Raw genomic sequence first — 21,414 nt, 5'->3', positions numbered from 1 at the left:
AGTTCAGTGGAGTTCTAGCTCTCCTGCTGTGTTCCAATGACGATAAAACACTGTTGGGTCATTATAAGGTTTAAGCACGATAGATGCCCTACATTACTATGTCTCACTGACTGAGCTCTATGCAAAACTTCACTGCGTGCTTGGCAGTTTAAGTCCTGGAAATCTTCCTGCTTGTTACTGGCACTATAACCCCATCACAACTTGTCTGAAAAAAAATCCAAACCCAAACCAAAAGCAACAGGTGGGATTCTTAGGGGAATTTTCCCTTAACCCCCCCCCCCCCCAAATCTTAACAAAAGAAATCTTTCGATGTGGAGGTTTCTGGCACACTATTCTGTAAACCTAGTGCAATACTTGCATGCCATATCTTCAAGCAATGCCACTCCTGAACTTTAAAAGCTGTAGGACTCAGTTGTCACAGGTTTTTAAGGCTACAGGCAATAACAAAGTAATTGCATTTATAATACCTGCATTGCTTCTGAGAATTTCCTTGGCAGGGTTGCATTTAAGGCTCCGTGAGCTTGATTGGCAATGGCCGGGTTACCTGCTACTGCAAGCAGGGGTGACTCACCTGGGATTTCTATAGCCTGAGCACTAACAAAGAGCCTGTGACTTCCAATCTGCCTGGGGCTCCTGTCTGCTGCTCTGTGTGCGTTTGAAGACAACATGTATTCAGAAACGGAGAGGGGGAGGCAGAAATAAAGGGACAGGGATAGCAACAATCTCGGATTACAGTTTGGGTACCTGTGTTTCCTGTTTCTGAGTGACTCCACTCGCAGTTACAATGCTTAGTTTAATCTGCTTTACAGAGCTACCCCCTGCAACCCTTAATCTCGGAAGATGGATTTGAAAAACAAGGCCAGTAAGTGAGGTAGGATTTGGATATGGATGAGGATCGTGAGAGTCAAAGTCTGGCATGGTGGCAAGGGATGCTGCCTGAGTGTGTAGGCAGTAGGAGGAGAGTAGCAGAGTAAGGGCACTCTGTGAGCTGATAAGAGTGGATTAAGGATTTGGCACTGAGCAAGCCATTAGAGGAGAAGGATGTTGTTCAGAAAGGCAGAGAATCTCTGCCAATGCTGTTCCCGCCCTAATGAACTGACCACGGCTGGAAATGGTTATCTCAGGATGGTGCTGAAAACCATCTACTAGGATGGACAAGACGTTTTAGGTATTGTAAAAAGGCATGAGTGACTCTTGCTGACACTGATGCTCCAGAAGCACTGCAGGTGGGTCTCATTTTCTCTCTCACAGGAGGCAGGAGGAAAGATACAAACTAGTAATGTTCAGCTGCTATTTCAGACCCACTGCCAAGGGGTCCAGGCCGTTTATATGGCAGAGGTGCCTTCAAGCCCTCATTACCTCAGCCTCAGTGCCTCTGCCTCCTCTCCTGCGCTGCCGTCCACCGGCCGGGGTAGGCACGCGAGGTGTGGGGCGGCGGGGGCAGAGCAGGGAGGCAGGCGGACAGCTCATGTAGAAAACAGTTTTGCTGTGCTTAGATCCTGCAGTTTTTTCTTTCCCCCTATTGTTAAGTGGCATTGAGCACCAGCAAAACAGGAAACCGCTTCCTCCAGCCGCTGACCCAGCGAACCCAGGGCAGCTGCTGGCTGCGCAGAGTGGCCTCCCCACGCCACCCTGTTCCTAGAAAGTGTCTGGACATTTGGAGGAGCCTTAGGGAAGAGCGAGAAATACCAGTAAAGCTTGAGTAAGCAGGTACACTTGGCAGCTCTTACAAGAAGGTAGTCATACTGAAAATATCTACTGGTAATGGTCAAAACTGTCTCTGTTTTTCCAAAACTAGGGCTTATGGAAGTGAGAGCAATAATGTCTAAGCCAATCCCTGTCACCTCACTCATCTGGTAACTAACTTAATTGTCTCTTTGTTGTCCCGTGCAGCTCTTGTATCAGACATCCTCACTCAGGCTGTGAAGAAACTATTGTTTTACAGGCACTGCAGCTTGTGTTGTGATCCTTAAATCTCAGAAGTCCAGCCAGGTCTCGCTTCGCTGGGCGCCCTCAGCAGAGGCAGGAAACGCTGCTGGTGAGGTGGTAGGTGACCCTTTTCTTCCTGAGAAAGCAACAGCCCACGGTATCAAGAGAATATAGGCTGCTTGGGTTTTTGTCCTTGTGAGGAGACTGCAAATGGAGGATAGCAAAGACCTTGTGGCTTCTTTTCTAATTACACATCCCCTGGTGTTCTCTGATAACAAGGACAATGTCATCCTCCCTGGTGACATTCTGCTGACCTAGAATTCCCATTGACTCGTTTTTGGTTTTTGTTTTTTTTCTTTTTTAACATGGTGTGATATTCTTCATTCTGTCTCTTAAATACTTACATAGAAAAAAAAATCCTGTAACCTCACTGGGAATGTCTGGTGGAAATTTTTCACAATTGCAGTTCTGTGTTTCTGAAAGTAGGACACATCGACGTGAAAGAAATGATGCTCAACACAATCTCTGTCACCTCATTACTCTTGAGCTCCAACTTAATTACCTCCCTGATGCTTTGCACAGCTCTTAACCAGACATTCTGTGTCTGCTTAGAAATCTGCCATACAAAATGAAGTGATGACTAGATACCCTCTTCCTGCTGGAGAGATGAGCCTTGAGGTTTGGTAAATATCATTTGTAGAGCACCTAGAAGGTGTATCGTATTGTACAGGCCTGATCCTGCACCACTGGAGTTGACAGATGACTTACAAAGACCCACTGAAACCATGCTGAAAGCTCGTATCACAAAACTGGTTTAAAGATAACAGCAAAGTTTTAACCCCAATGAATTTGTCATTTATAGTTTACAGCTCCAAAGACAGAATTACGTTAACAGCTCCCAAATTCTGACCTCCTGTGTACCACTATGGCTGTATTGATGCCGGTGGGATTGCAAGGAAGAAGAATTTGATGGTTTATTTTCAGAATGGCTTTGAGTCCCTTGTGTGAAAATTCGTACCCCAAAGTGGAGGGGACATATCTGAACGCCTTGTCAAACTTACTCCTGGTTCAAACACAGACCAAGGTCTGCCATTTAAGTAGCCCTGTAACCCTCAAAAAATGTAAGTAAGTAGTGAGGTGTACACTGAAAATTAATTGCACATCCCTAAAAATTTAAAATACGTTACTTTTAAGAGTAACAAATAATATGAGGTATAACTACCAAGATATTATAATTTTGGCCATGGAGAAGATAAACTGGGAGTTCAACCACAGCACACATCTCAGTGTTGTAAGGATATGAGCACGTTCTGATACATTTTTGTTTGTTTCTATATGAGTGTCTCATTTATCTGGACTCAAGCCCGATGCTATCGTTAAGTCACTTCTAAAGACCCATTCTGCCACGTGGTACAGCACTCTCGGCCACACAGTCTCCAGTTCATGTATGTGTGTACAGTGTGGGGTTTCTTCCCAGTGGCGGCAGCAGGCAGCCGCCGACTGAGAAGCAGAGAGGCTGCCAGAGGAGAGCGGCAGCGGGGACAGGACAGCTCAGCTGTGTCACCTCGCAGGTGCACTCCTTCAGAACAGGCTGTTCTTACACTTCCCTCTGCTCTGCTTGCAACTGAAAGTTATCAGGACAAAGGTACCTTCAAAACACAGTGTGGATGCCCATACTGCATCTCTCTCTTTTTTTTTTTTTTTTTTTTTTTTTTTATCTGACCGTTTTACTGCAGTGTTTTGCATTGGTTTTAGGGGTCTGTGAGACTGTGTTTTGTTTGCCATGTCCTTCAAAAGTAAACACATCTGGCGACACGTTGCTGCTTCTCCCTAGGCCCTTCCTCATACTCAGTGAGTTAATTGAATTGCCTCTTTAATTTCACCATTCCCAGAGGTGTGTTGTGCACTACGGCATTCTTCATGGATTCATAACGTACGTGTCATTGCAGGGATGCACTCTCTCTGCTCCATCGTCCCCAGGGTGAGCTGTGCCGCAGGGTGTTCCTAGAGAGCACAGATGACACCATCAGTTGTACAGATGACCAGTTCAGCATCTGGGCTGCCTTTCTTTTGGCCTTTTTTTCCCCCATTTTTTTTGTGAGACAGGGGCTTGTCACAAAACCATTTTGAGCGTGTGTGAGACACTTAACAATACGATAAATACACATCCCTTATCTTCCCTGACAGAGAAGCTTTCTAAAATCTGGACGGTACTTCAAAACCATGAAGCCCTTTTCCAACAAACAATCTTTTTGTGTCTCATTCCAGATAGGCTTTGGTTTTCACTACAATAGTAATGTGGTGCATTAGAGTTTTAAGAAACGTATCTCTATCTATTTCCTGGTCTCCCTCACAAAATATAAATCACCGCTAACATTGCTATTACAGAATGAAAGTCAGTGCCTGTTGAACTCAAGGTTACACTTAACCTATCTTTGCAACTCATTTTGTGTAAATAAAACATAGTATTAAATAAAATAGGAGGAATTCACTAAGATGAACAGGAATGTTTAGGAAAGAGCTCAGGGTACATGAACTGGTTCCTAAGACATGAGAGAACAGCTCCTGTTTCTTGTGGAAAGCTGCTCTTTGGAAGCCGGCCTTCTCACCAGGGGCTCACCAGCTTTCTGGTGGCAGATCCTGGTCTCAGAAAGATCTTTCTAAAATGCCTTGTTTAGTTCTCTGTCTGAACCTACAAGGTATTCAGAATCTCCCTCTTTTGCATGGTTACCAGCTGATCAGGCAAAGAATACCGCTTTGTGCACGTGTATCATCTATCTTGTTCAGCAGCTCTCCGATCCATCGTTCCCTTGCATGTCCTTTATTTCTTTTCACGAGGGACACTTCCAAAGAAGGTTAAGACCTGCTCTGGGGACTGACATTCACCGGTACCCATGTAACCTGCTAATTGCTTTGTTGGAAATCTACCTACCACTGGAAAAAAGAGTAACTGTTCACTGCTGTAGTCAGAACTTCTCCTCTTTATTTCCCTGGCACAGAGCTTGGCGATGTTTTGGTAGCTGTTCCAGGGTTAATTGTCTTTCTGCCCAACCAGCCGCTGTTAAATGTTGGCTCTCGAAGGCTTTTCCTTTGCCCATTAATCTCAGATCTGGTGAGGCCAGTAAGGCAGTGAGGTGTGCATCTCTGTTTTTACAGTGCTAATGATAGACTTGTAAAGGGGGGGGAGGCTGTTACTGGGGTTTTGCTGTAACACTGACTCTTTTTCCTGTGCATAGCTATACTTTGACGTGGTATGCTTGAACTTACAGATCAAAGAGAATTACCAGAATGATCCACTTGTGAATTGCGGGCCATTATCTGTTATTAACTCATCTTGAGCACTGTGGTGAGCAAACTGTAATTTACAGTATGTTATTACATTTCTGCTCACTGTGGTGTGCAGCAGCTGAATGTGTGCGTGTGATAGTCCATAACGAGAAGTAATCTTTTCTAGCTAATTCAAAGAGGTCTTTGCCAACCTCTACTAAGGTTGAACAAGAATTTAATTTACTTCTAATAATTTTGTTTTTCTGCTTCCTGCCCCTCCCACCACATTTAGGAGACGAGAAGGTTTCACCTTCTCTATTTCTCTTCAGTACATGCTTGCTTCCAGGAAAACTTGGAAGTGCAGCAACAACCTCCTCCAGTTCTCTGCCAGATTTCCTTCAGGATTTAATGATTCAGGTGGCTTCATTTGCGAAATTTTTGCCAAAAAAAAGTAGTTCTCTACTGACACCATATAATAAAGTTGAGCAAACAGGAGGGCTGGTAGGAGACTTACTTTTATTGCCTGGCTCTAGTCACGTGACAGCTCAGATTACAAAATACTAATATCCCTGCCAACTCGCAGGATCCACCAATTCCTCTTGCTACTGTTTTAATCCAACCTGTCTTTTCTTTTTTTTTCTCCCCCCCCCCCCTTTTTTTTTTATCTGAGGGCAGGGGGTGAAGGGGAAGGCATTAGACTGGGGCAGGAGATAGAGTGAAAGGCAAGTATATCATGATTGGGAGTATCCCTTTAGCTCCTTCAGTGTTTGTTCAGCACTTTTTCGCCAGCTGAATAGCTTATTCCCTCTGAGTGTTGGCAGCCTTTGGCAAAAGTAAAGCAATGTCAGCATTCCCCTGTTCCATCCATTTTTTGGAAAAGAATCGTTAAAAATATTCTGTTTTCACCTTGTTTGCAAGTTGTGATGAAGGCTTCTCCCCCAATTAAATTGTGACATTCTGGCTTGAAAAACAACTTCAAGATCAGGAAGATAAGCTAACACACACACACACACACACACACAAATCCTCCTTCTTTCTTATGGAAAGAAGTTCAGCAATCCAGTGGAGCCACTTCTTTTATTAGCAGTGAGACAAATATATTTTCAGAAAAATTGCTGATAAAACAAGAGATTTGAAAAATGTAAACTTCATGCAACTCTGGAGTTCTTCACAGTGGTTTCCCCTTTGTCCCTTCTCCCAGCATACAGCAGAACCAGCAGCTTTGGTGTTAGGGGTTCCTGCAAGGAATCTACCCAGATAGATAGGTAGATGCCCAATATCTTTGTACAGTCTCTGATGCCGTAGCTACACTGCTGCTGCTACCTCAGCTACATTAAGGTGGGCACGACTATGTCCTCAGCGTACCGAAGGCACACCTCAGCAACAGAAGTAGCTCCTAATAGTGGGTTGAGATTTTTGTGCAAAAGGGGAAAAAAAACTCCACGGTGCTCATCCCACAGGCATTGATGCTTTTTGTTGCATAAAAGGTATAGGGAAAAACTACGTATCTTTCTCCACCTTTATGAAAGAAGAGCGGTGGTGCAGGGAGGTTAGGAGACCAGTTCAAGGCAACACAAGACTTCTCTGGTGAATTCAAGAGTCAGAATTCAGGTGAGAGCTGTAGTCCCCATGTTTCAGCTACGAGACCACACATCTTCTCTTTTGGCAAGCATGAGTGGAAATGCACTTCGGCCTTCCAGTGTCTGTGACCATGGTAGTTTCCAAGGGGGAGTATGTTGCAATTGTTTTAGTTTTTGCATTTCTGCTCTTCTTTCACAAGTTGCCTATAAAAATCTGCAATGCTATTGTATCGTCCTCCTTCAGAGCTCTCTTGAAAACACAACCCTACTCTGATTTCGGACAAAACAACCTCTTGTAATTAGGAGTTTGTTATGGCTGCTCCTGCAACCCGGCAGGGTTAGAGGAAGTATGTGTCAGCAATGGCTCCTTGCATCCACCTGTCTTCACTTGTTGTGGATGCTGACTGCAAGCTTTTAGGGGCAGGGACCATCACTTTCCACAGTTGTACAAGGCTTCGGCCTGTCAGTGCTTCTGACCACAGCACCGATGATGGCCTCTTAGAACGCCCATTTTCAGAAGACTTAAATAACATATATTCCTCTCTTCGGTTTTTATGAGGTTTTTAATGCTATGAGAAACAATGAAATTTATTTTTCTGAAGTCTTTCCTCCTCAACTGCAAATAATACAAGGGCAAAAACATCAGGAAGATAATACCATCCACAGTTAGGGAAAGGCAGTGTCAGATCTCTCCGCTTCCTTTGACTCCAGCATAATGGAGTTAATTTAATAAACTGATAGATTTTGATAAACCGTGGCCGTGTTGTGATGACCTGCTTCTTGGGGATTTGTTGCCTTGTTCTTTAGGCAGTTTCATTTCTGTGTGTGCGATCACAGCACCCTCTACTGCCTCTTGCTTAACCGGCAAAAGGACAGCAAATGATTGTAAACTCTAAAGGACTTTTGGAGCGACTAGACTCTCTGAAGTGCTGTTTTATCTATTAAAAAACACCCCCACCACGAGAATGATAACGTGAGGAGGCATTTCACTTCTGTCTAGAAGCCAGTCCTGAGCTCCTAAATGAACAGCATGAATTCCTCAGGGGCTGAAGCACCTCTCAGCCTGAGAGCAGTTTTCCCCTTTTATCTGTAAGGCACTATCTTCCCCTTCGTTACGTCCGTGGAAGAAAAAATCAATCAGATTTCCTAGTGAGAAACATGGAAAGGCACTAGATCAAAAGCTGCTTCTGTGTGTTCCCAGACCAGCTAACCTGGGCCCGACAGAAAACCCCCTTTCCAGCACCTGCCCCTCAGGAGCTTCGCGTGTGGTGGGCGTGCAGTGCCCTCTCGCCCCACCCAGGTGCTGTTCCTTGTACGAATCTCAGGGTCTTGCTCACGTACTCTCAAGTCACGCACCCCGCCCTCCCGGCCTTCGGCCAGTCACACTCGCCAGGACCCTTCCCACCGCCATTGCAGCACGTCACGGGCAACGACGGCCGTCGCGGTTCTGTGCTCACGCGAAGCCAACGTGGCGGCTTGCGAGCTCTGCGGGCGACCTCAAACCCCCGCTCCACCAGCGGGAAGCAGGCGGCCAGCGCTGCCTCGTGACCCCGCCGCCCCGCCGCCGGCGCGGCGCCCAGGCCAGCGCCCTGCTCCTCGGCCGCCCGCGGGCGCGCCGCCGCCCCCTCGCAGGCCGCGGCTCAGGCCCCGCGTCCCGGCCGCCCCCCGTGAGGGGCGGTGGGGTGGGGGGAGGGGAGGCGCGGCCGCCGCGCGAAGGCAGCGCTTGAGGAGGAGCCGAAATCCCCGCGCGCTCCTCCGGGCTGCGCGCGCGCCAGCGGTGCGCCTGGGGAAACCCCGCGCTGCGGCCGGTACCGGACAGCCGTGGGGGAGGAGAGGGGAGATAACGGCGGCGGCCGCAGGGCCGGCCTTATCCGCCGGCCACAGCCGCGCCTCGGATCAGGCACCGGCTGCTCCTCCCCGGGGCGGCACGGAGGGAGGGGCGGCGCGGGCAGGGGCCGGGCCCAGAGGCCACGTCCGCCGGCCGCCTTCGGCCGCGGGGCGGGGCCGGGGCGGGCGGCGGCAGCGCGGGGCTGACGTGGCGCTCCCCGCCGCGCCCCGCCCCCCCAGCGCGAGGCGCTCTGCGCCCGCTCCGCTCTTCCAGCGGCGCGAGCGGCTCGGGGGCGTTGCTGCGTCCGCGGGCCCGCCTCGTGCCCTGTCGCGCCTGCGTGCGTGCGCGCGCGCGCGCGCGCGGCGTTTCCGGGCGGTGGCGGCGGCGGCGCAGGATGGTGGTGCTGGAGAGCGAGCAGGTGGGGCTGCCCGGGCGGCGGGTGGCCGCCGGCCGCGCGGGGTGCGCCCGGTGCCGGCCGCGGAGGGAGGGGCGGAGCGGGGCCCCGCGGCCCCGGGGTGCGCCAGGCCCGCGCAGGGCCGTCCCCGCGCCTGCCCCGCGGCGGGGGAGGGGAGCGAGCGGCGCTGTGCCGGGTGCCTTGGGCGAGGGGGGGCAGAAGCGCCGGGGCCGCCGTAGGCCCGGGGAGTTCAGCGCTCGCGTTCCCGAGTCAGAACCTCGGGCTGGGCCGGCCCCGGCCGGGACCTCGCGTCCCGCAGCTCCGGCGTGGGGGAACCCGGGCGCTCCCCTCTCCTGGGTGCTTTCTCCCGCGGAGCTGGGGGAGCCCGGCCTGTGGGAACTGCGGGGGCGGCTCCCCGGGCGGCGAGTCGCTGGGCTGCTCGGGGAGAAGGAATACTGGCCTGTGCGGTGGCCTCCAGCCAAGGATGGGGTCTCTTTCTCTTGCAGTTCCTGACAGAGCTTACCAGGCTCTTTCAAAAGTGCAGAACTTCGGGGAGTGTTTTCATAACGCTGAAGAAATGTAAGTTTTAAGTCAGTTACCGGATTAAAGAGGTGCTCATCTAAATCAAACTTAGTGTTGGTAGCGTGTATTTGAACAGATGCAGTTGTAGTTCAGAGTATACGAAAAGAGTAGTTGTATGGACAGATCAATCATCTTAGCTGCAGTACTAATAACCTTGAAGTAAGACTGTATTTCACACTGCAGGAAACACTGGGACTTCCGAATTGTTAAACAGTAATTGGAAATCTTTAGAGTTCTATAAAAGGAGAACTACAGTGTTGCTTTTGTGTGTTTATGTCTCTCTGGTTTCTGGCTAGCTCGCACTACTTGAGAAGTCAAGTGTCCTAGGCCGCCGTTTGACATGCATTTAAAACACACTGCTGCTGAGGCAGGCAGTTTGTACAGCGTGTCAGGGCAAGGATTTACTTTTTTTTTTTTCCTGGCAGATGTAGTTTATGGAATAGATCCTTCTGGGGTTACACCGGAAGGGGTCTGTGAACGCTTTGGCAGCCATGTTGGTTCAGATGGCCTTAAATTCCAAGGTGTTTTACAGGTCTCCTCAGGAGCAATTTTTAACATCTCATGTCAGGAGGCATCTGGTGATTTTAGTGAAATATGAATAAACGTTCTCTGTCTTTCAATACAGATGATGGCCGAACAAAACCAGTCCCACGCAAAGGCCACGTAGAGAGTTTTGAACCTGCAGACAATAAGTGTCTTCTAAGAGCAACTGATGGAAAGAAGAAAATTAGTACAGTGGTAAGTGACAACTTTGGATTAGAAAGACTAGTGGCCCTACTTGTCTTTAATTTAATGCCCCATATTTTAAGTGAAATTTGTCTTTCCATGAATTTAATGAGAACTACCCTCTTAATTCCAGAGAAACCATACGGTAGCTAAACACACAGCTGAAGTTGGGATGCTGAAGCGTCATGCTTACCTGAAGTCGTAATGCTTACACTCAGCATTACAGATGGGACAGTAGTTGATAGTTTTGCTCTGTGTGCTGGATTTTGCTTCAGAACGGTGTTGCAGGACAGCAGAAAGGGACTCTGCCCGTTTTCAGCAACCGTGGCTGTTGTGTTTTGAGTCAGGTGAAATCGTTTGGAGGGGAGGGGGAAACTGCTTCTGGGACATGGGCAGAAGGACACAGGGCAGATATGGAACTTGCAGTATGAAGACAAATGGTATGGCTCCAAGGAGAAGAAAGGTCCTGTACGTCTACACCCAGGCCTCAGGTGCCAAAGGGGTAGTTCCTGATAGACCTTGATGGAATTACTGAAGGCTCTTACAACCCAGGGAAGAACTGAATGTTCCCAGACTGTGAAACAGTAGGAAAGGGATCCTTGTTTCCTGGCAAGAATGTGTGGACCTGGGTAGACTCTTCTAAGCCGTAATCTTGCTTAGCACACCTATTTTTTTTTTCATTTGCAGAGCTATTTGTATTTCAGGAAATGTTAACTAGAAGTTAAAAACTCGATTTGTGTTTACTTTGAATGAGAGATGGGGAAAGGCTTTAGCTGACAAGCTCTCCTCTGTGATGTAACCCAAGGAAAAATGTTACTTTGAGAAATAGGTGAGAGAGTCTGGGCTGCAACATATTTTTATGGCCCTACAAGTAAATAAAACCTTCCTTAGAATGTTTCCTCACATTTTTTCCATTTGAAAACACATGGATTTGGGATGAATGGCCTCCAGAGGATTTTGTTAATCAAGTAAGGAGTGTTTTCGGTTTTCTAAATCAGTGAGGTCCTATGACATACCAGTACAGCCTACCTACCGCTGAATGTGATGAGTCGATCCAACCACTGCTAAAAAGGCTAGATGGTTACTGGTGGGTAAACATGTACTGATGCTTGGTTTGTAATAGAAGCCAGTGTTTTCTTGGTTAACCTCCAGTCTTACTTTTGTAGGTGAGCTCAAAGGAAGTAAATAAATTCCAGATGGTAAGTTTTGTATGCCTTTTATCTTCCTTTTCTGTAGGTATTGGGGAGTGGTCAATAGGAAGCACTGGACAGCTGTGAATGGGTTGACTCAGTGCTGAACTGGCATACAGATTAACCTTAAAATACCCACCTATCTGCATTTGTTAAAAAAACCCGCAAACTTGCATTTTATCTAACTTTCTGCATTGGTTTAGAAACAGTAGTTTCCCAGTGTAGGGTGTAGGAAAGAGCATGATTCTCTAACTGAGAAAATGCAGATACCTATTCATTAGCAATATGTAAAATGTTACTTCTAGTATATTGTCACTTAAGTATTTGTTCTTTTAATGGTTCCAATTGTTGTTTCAGGCATATTCAAATTTGCTGAGAGCTAACATGGATGGCTTGAAGAAAAAAGACAAGAAAAGCAAAAACAAGAAGAGTAAAGCAACACAGTGATGGAATGGTGTCCTACCATCACTATAACAGACTTGACCCTTGCTCAAAGCAAAGTCCATTTCTTTTTGAGTTACCACTTGTCTTTGGCTTTCCTTCCAGCAGGATACTGGAATGTGATCCATACTTTTGTTTAAACTGAGAGAAGGTGCTTTCTGTGGATTGTTGTATGGCAGGAGTATTTACAGGGTTACACTGAAATAGCTTTACACTCAGCTGCCAACTATTTTTGTATGTATACTGCTGTTTGTTTTGTATTATACAAGTGGGCAGTATAAAACCTGTTTGGGGGGTAACAGGGTGAAGAGAAATGCACCGTACCAGGAGCACAGTAAGACTGGAGCAGGAGTCTCAGTGACAGATGCCCAGCTTTACAGATAAGCCTCAGTAGTACTAGGGAAAGTGGGTGCCAATGTATTACCAGGAACAGCAGCTTTCCTGTTTCTTACTCTGAGGGACATGTCTACATGATGCAGTGCGGATATCCTTAAGGCAGCCAGCACAGTGCTGGAGTGCTTGCAGAACCAGGCAGCTGTGCCTTTGCTCCATGCTGATCCCGCTGTGCTGACCCTGGCTCAGGGTGGGGGGAGGGCAGGACTCCGCATCATGTTCCCTTCAGATACGGCTTAAAAATGCTCATGTCACCTGAACTTATTTTTAAAAAAAGCTTCATCCTTCAGTATAGTCAGGGATCTGAATTTCCCCATACTTCACATCTTAAAGTAGCTCCTTCATACGACCAGATGTAAAAGGTGAATACTTAATTGTTCCTATTAAACACAATGAGAAATGGATTTGGTTGTAATGAGTGATGTGACTTGTCTTGGTGAATTGCTAGGAATGGTACAGCTACCTGTGCCTTTAGGACTGACTCCCCTGATGCTACTTTGTGTGTTGCTGTTACAACTTCCACAATTCTCAGAAGTTCTTGGGTTTGTCTTTAAAGTTACCTCTTTACATATTTTAACTTTGCCCTCCTCTTTACTACAAGAAAGGGGCAGAAAAAGTAAGTATTTCTTAATGCAATGGGCCTGCAGTGCTAAAGGCAATCATTTGAGTTAGAGAAAGAAACAGGAGTAAGCTTTTTAAACAGAAGGTACCACGTGGGGAGGGAGGGTAAACACCAGTGTATTTCCAAAAATCCCTAACTTTTCTGTATATTCGCTCCAGTATTATATGTAGTTTGATGTGAAATGTAATGCATAGTTAACTATGGCTGCTGTAACTCATCTTCAGATTTGCTCAACTTTTCCTGATGGGGCCGTGTTACAGTTTAGCTTCAAGAAGATAATTTTAAGATTCCCATCATTACTATGACTTTAACTTCAAATGTAATCTGACTACCTATGTGAAGAAAGCTAGTTTCAAGCTTTAATTGTGCCTCTGTTTCTCTTAACAGTCTTAGGTTTAGGTGCTTTAGGTGTTTAGTTCTTCCTGTATCAGGTCTTACTTCATCTCCCAGGAAGCTGCTGCTTGATTTGAATGCAAAAAGTACAGGCAGGACAAGCACAGGCAGCCAGGCTTGCAACAACTCTCTCAGCTTGAAATCTACCACCTTTTATATAGAAATTGAAACAGTAGGATTAAAAAAAGAAAAAAAAAAAACCACCACACAAAAAGCTTGTAATAAATATTTCAAGAAGGCTCAGTAGCCAAACCTTTTATTACATAAAAACCTTTCTTCAAAAAAGTTTAAAATGGTTTGTTAGAGTTGAAGATAATTCATCCTCTCTAATCATTGATCTGAGTTTCTCATTTCAATACTACTGTTGCGTACTGACATACAAGGCATTCTGAAACAATTAAAAAAGTAGTTTTACATCTGCACAGTTGATCATCTCTTTTGTGGCATAAGGGGCAAGAATTACATGATCATACATAGCTGTGGCTGTGGTCAGACTTGCTCCCTAATTGCCTATAAAACATCATTTCCACTTTTTGACATAAATTCACAGCTTTATATTACACATGAAATTCAGTCTGGACACATAAAAAGGCATTTGTTGCCTGTCTTGCATTATTACAGCTTTTTGAAATTCCTTTTGACAAAACACTTGTCTGTTAGTAAAAGCATCCCGTAAAAGATGCTTTAAGCACTAAAACAGAACCTTGTATTCGTCTCGGTAACTGTACAGGATAAGTGCAGGAACCCTGCCGAGGGAAGGAAAAGAGAGATCTTTTAAACTTCGAAACTGCAAGTTCAAAACCTACAATACCTGTGGCAAATCTTAGCAATAAGCTAACAGCAAAGTTTCAGTAGAAAAGCAGGAAGTTTTAGTTCCTTTGGCTGTGACGGCAATTTTCCCCTTCGTTCTCTTTCCATTTATCTAGCCTGTTCAGTTTCCATTCAGCGATCTGAAGGCTTATGGCTAAGCAGCATTCTGTGTGCAGGCATCAAATGGGAAAGGAAGGCTTCGTCAGGGACGGCCTTACATTCACACCCAACACTGTAGGGAATATTATTTGTATGCAGTAATTGGGTTCTGTTGCTCACAGCCTTGCAAGCCACAGGATGAAAAAAATGTTGTACTTGGTATTCAGTTGCCTTAGAAAACATTAGCAAACCTGAAGCAATTTTGCTGCATCTCTTAACAAAAAGGAATCAAAGTCAATTTTTAGTATCATTTAAAGGTTAAGTAGTACCTTCAAGCTAAACATAGAGGTTTAAGAAAATGTATTATAAATGAAACCCACAGTAGGATATAAATACCCAGGTCTCACTTAACTGTACCAGTACATGCAAGAGTTGAAAACTTGAGGCTTGAAACTAGATGGGCTCAGACTATCTGTTTCAGCCTTACCAGAATCCAACAAGGAGATTACAAGTTGAACATAAATGTTTTTATGCTTAGAAAACAGAAATGGGCTTTACTGTACATGCTGGGAGAGCATGCACCGTGTTTGCTTAAAGCTGGGCAGTCTGTCAGCTGTGCCAGATTCCCATCTTATTCCTTCAAAGCAGGAGCAATTAAATGTGCTCGTGAGTTTTAAAAGGCAAGCTGAGTCCTCCCCATGAGAAAAGAGGGTTACTACGTAAGTAAAATAACAGTACAGCTGAATGTATATGGTAGTTTGCTATTCAGTTTTATGAACAAAGCAGCAAATGAGATAGATAACAGTGGGAATACATTTTAGAATTTCTTGAAAAGGCTTATAAAAATGAAGAATTTACATGGCCAAGAATTGACATTTTACTACAAGTGAGGATTAGATGACCAGTAGACTCTTCCCATAGTACTCAAGGAACTATACACATTTCCTGAGTATTTTTTTTTTGCTCGGGGAAAGGGGAGGACAAATTAAGAGCAGCTTATTTAGTAAAGTTTGAATGCAGAAATAAGTGAGATGTTTTATGTACCTTTAAGAGCTTAACAAATTTACCTCTTTTCCATTTTGATACTGTAAATTTCATCACAAATTGCTTGTAAGTATGAACATCTCTGTTTTGGCCATCGTGACATCAGTTGTCGCACAGTAGCATCAAAGGCTTGTCTGTCTCCACCAAACTAGGAAAAAAAAATGACAAGGAACTACGATAGTCTTACATTCTCTTGTGAAGGAAATATTTCTCCCAATAAGATTCAGTCTTCTGAACATTGTGTAATGTCAATGCTCCTTAATTAAACATGTTTCGAACAAAATTCATATGAACAACATATGCAACTTGATTTTTATTTTTTTTTTTTTTTTAAGAAAATGTATGAAGAATTTAGTGATCGGTTTCTTTACACAGTTTAGTGATACAAAGGCATAAGCAATGAAAAGGGCTCAATCAGTTTTGCGATGCTGGATAGAATATAAGAACTGTGGTGTAAAGGTGGTCAAAAGTGAATGACGCAAGCTGATCGTGTGCCTTTTTTCTTTTTTCTTTTTTTTTTTTTTTTTTTTTAAGTAAAATATGATTAACTATCTCCATGATTTGGATAGACTGGATGAACTAAGTATTTTGAAAATATTTTCAAATGTTTCACTGGGGTCCGATTACCAGTCAAGCACTGCTTCAGAGCAGCAGATGAAAGTACTAAATCCACTTTCAGGCAGGGTGCCACTATTGAGTTTTTGGTTTTTTTGGGGGGTGGGGAGGCATCCATCTCTCTAGTAAGAACGTCTGACTTTAAAGCTACTGCTGTCATTGGAGGAAAGAAAAGAGTTTTGTCTGTGGTCGTTCCCCCACCCCAAGCAGTTTCTGAATTGTTAAAGGTGTCAATATAATACTTATACATCCTCTTTTTATCTTGGCTTCACTAAGAGATGTTTCAGCTACTGTACTCGCAACAACTGCCTCTGTATTTTGGGTCCTCCTTCATTAACAGTTTCAAGAAACACCTTTGCTGAGACTGCTATTAAAGCTTATTGGTTTCTGAAAATGAGCAGTAAGACGTAACTTCAGTTAACTCTTCTTGGGAAAAAACCTAGAGCTTTGGATTAGGACTTCCTAAGGGTGTCTTGCGTAACAGGCATTTGACAAAAAGATTTTTCTAGCCTCAGTCAAGCTCCTTGCGTACAAAAATCCTTCCAAGTTTTAAAACCTAATTCAAACTCCTTGAAGAAGAAAAACTACAATGGGTGAATTTTACATTCCACTTCATTAGGAACAGAATTTATCATCTATTGTTCAATTAGAGTTTTAGTGGCAATACTCAATTGCTTACCTCTAATGATAAGAAGTGTATCACAGTTGCTTTTGGCAGATCTACCTGTAAAAATATAAAGAAATCAATACTTAACAGTTCTTCTGTTATCGGTTTGCCAACTAGAGATTAGCTATACTGAAGGGAGTCAGACTTTTTGATTTCCCAAGAAGCACTCGTGCTGATAGAACTGGGAATTTACCGAGGTTCTAAGCATTTTAAACAAATTGTTCATGACAGATTCCATTATGGAAAGCTCCAAATAGGCATAGGCAAACAGGCAGTATGTTTCCTGAAAAGCATATACCATTTTAAAGTCCTTTATGACATTGTCAGCAAAGTCTAAAAGCTATATACAAACAAAAGCTATATTGGTTTAAATGTAAGAACAAATCTAGGAGGAACAAGTTATTAAATCTACCAGCATAAATAGCATAAATCTACCAGCATAAGTACAGCTTAAGAATTTACAATTAAATAGTTCTTACATTTTGTTCTATGCAACTGTCCAATACACACAATTTGAGATAATTTTCAAGTATGGAAGAAACATGGCATGGGTCTTATTTAACCAGAAGTCTGGTTCATTCGGTATCTCTAAAGTGAGGCTATTGGCAGTCGTTTGTTCCAGATAGCAACTGCATCATCCGATTCAATTAAGAATTTGAAATTAATTCAGGCTTCTGCCAAATACTTACTGCTAAAATCTCAATCTCACTTGTTTTCTGTTGCAGGCTAGAAATGAATGTCTGAAGTTTTGTTTGCACCTGGCAACAAAAGATAGGCAAAAGTAAAATACATTGCTTCTGTGACACAGGCTGGGAACACTTATTTTCTATTTCATAGATGATGAGAACAGAGAGGCTGCTTCTGATACAAGATGTAGAACTACATCATATCTAAATTAAAATTCACATTTAATATAATTTTCAGTATTCCACAATTCCACAATAATCCTTGATGAGTAGACAGGAATGAGACTGGGGCTGAGTCACTCTTCCAGCAACGGTCAAGACTTGGTAATACCAGTACTGTACTAAAGCAGATAGAACGGCGCATTACAATGTGAATTCTTGCATATGCAAAAAAAACCCTTTCTGTTTCTGGGTGTTAGATAACTTTTCAGAGGAATGTGAGAACCTGTGACTGGATACATCAGTCATCAATTCTCTCTAGCTGAAAAAAGACGACTGATTCAAAAGCCAAACCAAAGTATGGGTCATGCTTTGTAACACGTTCTTCCAGAGCAAGCTACTAAACCTGCAAAGGTAGCACTTTACAAATGCAGTTGCATTTGTCTCTTGTACCTTGGAAAGATGCTTTTATATATTAAAAACCTGAAAACAGCAAGTCTGTTTAGCTCAAAGCTCAGAGAATAACATCCACTTCTTTATTTGGATTCTGAGAACTATTTATAGGGGGGATTTTTTTGTTGCACACCTAAATTTGGACTGAAAAGGGGATAAGATTACAGTTCTGTTTTACCATGTACTCTAAATTTAATTTTGAGGCCAATAATCCTAAATGAACAAACTCTGACGTTTGTTTCTAGCATCATTTAGTCTTTTCTACATTATTATAATATCACATTTTAGGCAGTTTTTTTTTTTTTTTAATCTGCTATTTCTTTCTTAGGCCTTTAGTTTGAGACAACATACTGAAATACATAGAGTATCTGTAACAAACATATTACCAATTAGAAGTATGCTGAACTTGCACCTTTAAACACACTTCAGCGTTTATTTAAAAAAAAGTGGAAATTCCAGAACCATGGTTGCTACTTAAATAAGATTTCTAGTATGTATGTACAATGATGGCTGAGCCACAGTGTCACAGATAATCCCCAAGATCGAAAATGTTAAAAAAAGGTGGCCTTTGCCTTCAACCTTTTGTGTTGTTCGTAGTCTATTTTATGAATAAAGAATAAACAGGATGTATTTGTGTACGTTAGGTGATAGTGAAAATATGAATTCTACCATTCCTTAACTTTTAAGGATCACTTCTTAGTACTTATTTGATGTGTGTGTACCTGAATTTCTTGACGACGCCTGGCACTGGCAGATAATTTTTCAGGAGCTATAACACTAACATTAGGCACTACAAGAGTTCCATGTGATTCAAATACACCTAAAATGCAAACATACAGTTTTAGATTGTATTATTTCTTTACGCAAGAAGTAGCAAGAAACAGAAAATTCACAAATATTAATAAGCTAAGATCTGTGTAGTATAGGGTTAGAAAAGCTGCTAAAAACCCTCAAGTCAGTCAAGTAGAGAGGACAGTGAAATACGTGCATGTAAATTCTCAAATGCTCACTTATGACTTCGAAGGACTGGCTGGTAAGACTAAGAAATTTGGTATTTTACATCAGTTTTCCCTGAAACTAATAAAAGGTTCCAAATGGCTTGCAGAATTTTACAGAGGAATGTAGCATACCTAGTATCAAAAAAAGAAAATCTATTACAAGAATGAGGCAACTATTTAACGCTCAGTCCCATAGCAGAGTCAATGACAAAACAAACAATAAAACCCAGCCCCCAGTTCCCCAAATAACAATAATTAAAATTTGAAATGGCTTATTTTGAAATCCAAATTGTCACTTCTGGTAATCACACACACAACAAAAAAAACACCCAAGTTAAACATGGCCACCTCCCTCCCTCACTGTTATGCAAGAAAGGGAAAAAAGTGTTTCCTTAAAAACAACAACCACCACACATTACATCAGTACTTAATAAAATAATTATCAATCAAAAATGCCAAGCATTATCCACACAACAAGTACTTAAGATTATTCTTTAGATGCAAACTTCTATTATCAGACTATGGAGTGCAAATCTGTAGCTAGAAATGTAATGGCATTTTCATTTGAAGAAAAAAAAAAAAATCTTAACGCAACAGTAGGTCTACGTGGTACATGGGTCTCAACACTGTAACAATCACAGGTCATGTCATTTTTCATCAAGATGACATTTAGTTTCTCCTCAGCTAGGAAATGTTCCTGGTTTTTGGCTTTTCCCTGCCTCTTGAATTACTGCATCAATGGATGCTTGTATGGGGAATATTCTGGCTGTTGGTCTGAGCACTTATTTTGTTTAGAGAAAATTTCAGTTTTAGATCACTTGGAACAACATTTGAGATTAGGAGGAAGTGTCTCTAACCAGAGGCAATGCTAGAGAAACATTTTCTTGCTCTGACTTTGGTAATACTTTTAAAATTTATGTTCCAGCAATATTTTCTTATAAAAACCAGTTTTTAAGCAGAAAGAGAAACAGTTTGTATCTGCTATAACTAGAGACTAAATACCTGAAATATTAGTAAATGATCCCTTTTGATTTGGTACTGAAAGATTATCTGCGGTTTCTCTAAAAATAAACACAGACAGTTAGGGAAACAAATTTACCGTAATGAAGAAATACTGTAATAAGACATGGTTTCAGATTATCGTACAAACATACTTATTTCATTCCAACAGGTAAAGAAATTTATGGATACTTCCCAGCATTATTCCGTTCTATTCTGGAACGGACAGGAAGTCATACAAAATCACATTACAAAATCAGATCTAAAAGCAATCTTTATGCTTCCTATGGATTAAAAAAAAAAAAAAAAACCAAACATGCTCCCCATCATGCAAGAGTGATTTAGATCCTAATATTAGAATATATTATGAGAATATTCTTTTTACATTATTAATCTATTTCTTACAGGTTTCTGTGAGATAATACTAAAGTATCAAAGTAATAGTTATACTTAAGACCACACATATTCAAAGAAGCTTTCAATAATTAGTTTGGATCCCTTTACTTTCCACATTCAGGATTCATTACCAAAGAAATTTGCCAGTGTTATTACAATCATAGTTATTGCATTTCTCGGTTCAGTATTACCAAATACGGCTTCTTCTATATTCTGTTCTCACGATCTAGAAATAAGGTAACTTTTAGAAAGAATGTTTTTCTTTCACAGCTTCTAATAGATCCTGTAGATCTGTCACAAAACACGTGAGAATCAGGTTAGTTGTGAAGTTAAATGCCAGGACTAGCTGAGGCCAGAAAAAGGAGAATGAAAAGGTGGGTAGCAGGAGACGTCAACCACCTGCACAAACTACTGCTCGAGTTAAGCATTTCCCAGCTTAACGATTTCCTTTATCGTTAAGTCTATTCAGAAACACTATGGATGTCCAGTCTGTTAGTTTCTGAATTCTAGTTTGTATAACTAAACCTGCTGCCAGTACATACATACATATGTATGTACACACATATAAATATATATAGGTGTGTGTATAATGACATGTTTACAAAGGGCTATGTGTGAATAACAGCTATACTGCTTACGCACACAGGTGCAACTGTAGCCTCTCCTGTGATTTCTGTACTAACTTCTATTGGTGACAACAAATAGTAATTTCAACAAAGACAGGATGATGGGGTGGTGTTATGTACCCCCGAGTCTTTGCCAGGTGTTACTTTGACTTGTGCCAGCCAAAGTGTCTAGGGGTGCTACAGTTACACTCTCATTTTTACCATATCAACACTGCCTTAGAATGAAAGGGATTTAGTACTTTAATTCTTTGATTACACAGTACCTGAATGTAATGAACTTCTGGTCAGTAGCAGGGACTTGCAGGCAGTCCTGCTGCACAAACAATACTGGTGTTCTAGTAGCATTTGAGCTGGATGACTGCATGGCCTTTTAATTTATGAAGTGCTATGGATATTTGAATGTAATAGCAGCTAGGGAAATCAGTCTCTCTCTTGATCTTGATAAAATTCTGTAACCAGGCCTTTTGCTTTCTTGTCCCCTCAAAAGGAATTCAGCAAAGCTCTTACTCTTTATCAA

General features: G+C 42.9%; 2 protein-coding genes across 12 annotated transcripts in view; one reads left to right on the top strand and one right to left on the bottom strand.

Moving 5' to 3' along the window:
* The first annotated feature begins 8,907 nt into the window (after window positions 1-8,907).
* SRP14 (signal recognition particle 14) lies at window positions 8,908-12,734 on the top strand. Of its 2 annotated transcripts, XM_082317485.1 has the most exons (5): window positions 8,908-9,022; window positions 9,505-9,577; window positions 10,206-10,318; window positions 11,473-11,505; window positions 11,854-12,734. In XM_082317485.1, exons 1-5 carry the CDS (start codon window positions 8,999-9,001, stop codon window positions 11,941-11,943), a joined length of 333 nt encoding a protein of 110 aa, XP_082173611.1. In that variant the 5' UTR covers window positions 8,908-8,998; the 3' UTR covers window positions 11,944-12,734. The 2 variants fall into 2 exon arrangements, with proteins under 2 accessions (XP_082173611.1, XP_082173612.1); XM_082317486.1 differs by lacking the exons at window positions 11,473-11,505; window positions 11,854-12,734 and adding an exon at window positions 10,440-11,452.
* Window positions 12,735-12,875: 141 nt separating this feature from the next.
* EIF2AK4 (eukaryotic translation initiation factor 2 alpha kinase 4) overlaps window positions 12,876-21,414 on the bottom strand; it is a 41,553-nt gene continuing 33,014 nt past the window's right edge. For 5 of the 10 annotated variants that reach the window (XM_082317473.1, XM_082317480.1, XM_082317481.1 and 2 more), the window contains 6 exons: window positions 19,879-19,937; window positions 18,601-18,698; window positions 17,270-17,338; window positions 16,593-16,637; window positions 15,322-15,446; window positions 12,876-14,091 (listed from right to left, as the gene is read on the bottom strand). In XM_082317473.1, the coding sequence (XP_082173599.1) occupies window positions 14,037-14,091; window positions 15,322-15,446; window positions 16,593-16,637; window positions 17,270-17,338; window positions 18,601-18,698; window positions 19,879-19,937 (451 nt within the window). In that variant the 3' untranslated portion in view covers window positions 12,876-14,036. The other 5 variants (XM_082317484.1, XR_014228735.1, XM_082317483.1 and 2 more) reach the window with 5 other exon arrangements.

Source organism: Platalea leucorodia, assembly GCF_965183815.1.
Source record: "Platalea leucorodia genome assembly, chromosome: 7".
Classification (NCBI taxonomy): Eukaryota; Metazoa; Chordata; class Aves; order Pelecaniformes; family Threskiornithidae; genus Platalea; species Platalea leucorodia.
The sequence above is the reverse complement of the archived record's forward strand: the minus strand, read 5'-3'. Positions and strand labels throughout refer to the sequence as shown.

Excerpts from the sequence above, each read along its gene's own strand:
- SRP14 (XM_082317485.1), top strand. The coding sequence starts at position 8,999 with ATGGTGGTGCTGGAGAGCGAGCAG. Across the intron at positions 10,319-11,472 it reads AGAAGAAAATTAGTACAGTG|GTGAGCTCAAAGGAAGTAAA; the intron begins GTAAGTGACAAC and ends TTACTTTTGTAG. Across the intron at positions 11,506-11,853 it reads AAGTAAATAAATTCCAGATG|GCATATTCAAATTTGCTGAG; the intron begins GTAAGTTTTGTA and ends TTGTTGTTTCAG.